This window comes from Sinocyclocheilus grahami, unplaced genomic scaffold (genome assembly GCF_001515645.1).
Source record: "Sinocyclocheilus grahami isolate Dianchi unplaced genomic scaffold, SAMN03320097.WGS_v1.1 scaffold15563.1, whole genome shotgun sequence".
Classification (NCBI taxonomy): Eukaryota; Metazoa; Chordata; class Actinopteri; order Cypriniformes; family Cyprinidae; genus Sinocyclocheilus; species Sinocyclocheilus grahami.
The window spans coordinates 4,488-5,170 of NW_015515802.1; the positions used below are offsets into that span (position 1 = coordinate 4,488).

Genomic DNA, 683 nt, shown 5'->3' on the forward strand with positions numbered 1-683 from the left:
CTGAGTGCTTTGCCCTGTTTTAGCTGTGCCAGTAACTATCACAACCTGGCTGCTCATCAAACTGTCCATAAACTCGCATTTCGCTCCCCACACCGGCAGACCTTTTCTTTCGTTTAATAGTTTGTAATACCTTGAAGAAAAAGGGAGCCCGTCGAACTGATTTAACTCCAGCAGATCATCCGTATCAATATCTTGAGTTTCGCTGGTTTCAGATAGTTCCTCCCCATCTGTTGATAGCTCCAGCTCCATCGTTGCCCTAATGCGTCTCTCTCTTCAATTGGACAATTAAATCAAACTGAACAAATCGACTGAATCACGCTCTGTTAGTTATGTGACATATTTATGGTCTAAACAGGCTACCTCCTCCAGATGAGTTTTAGGAACCCGCGCTCTGGAGAGACAGGCCCTTTGTGTCACCAGTAGTCCGCTCAGCGCACTAGAGATGTCCGATTCGTGAACGAATCTTTCTTTTGAATTGGATCTTTTTAATGAACCGAGAACCGGTCGTTCGCCAGTAGCACTGAATCGGTTGGAGTTGTTCTCGAGTCAGTGCTAGGAAGAGCATTTAAAGTGTATTAAATATTTACTTAATGAATAAAAAGAAGTTTAATAGCAGAAATTTTGATTGACGGTTTTATCAAGACATGAAACTGAGCTGATCTGAATAAATTATGAAAACATGA

The 683-nt window shown here is 41.9% G+C and overlaps 1 protein-coding gene across 1 annotated transcript in view; it reads right to left on the bottom strand.

Annotated features, from left to right (window-relative positions):
- The window catches only part of LOC107579229 (putative pre-mRNA-splicing factor ATP-dependent RNA helicase DHX32), a 4,468-nt gene extending 4,219 nt beyond the window's left edge, over positions 1-249 (bottom strand). The window contains exon 1 of the mRNA XM_016265080.1: positions 14-249. Coding sequence (XP_016120566.1) covers positions 14-249 — 236 coding nt within the window. The remainder of the gene's footprint in view (positions 1-13) is intronic.
- Between the last annotated feature and the right edge of the window lie 434 nt (positions 250-683).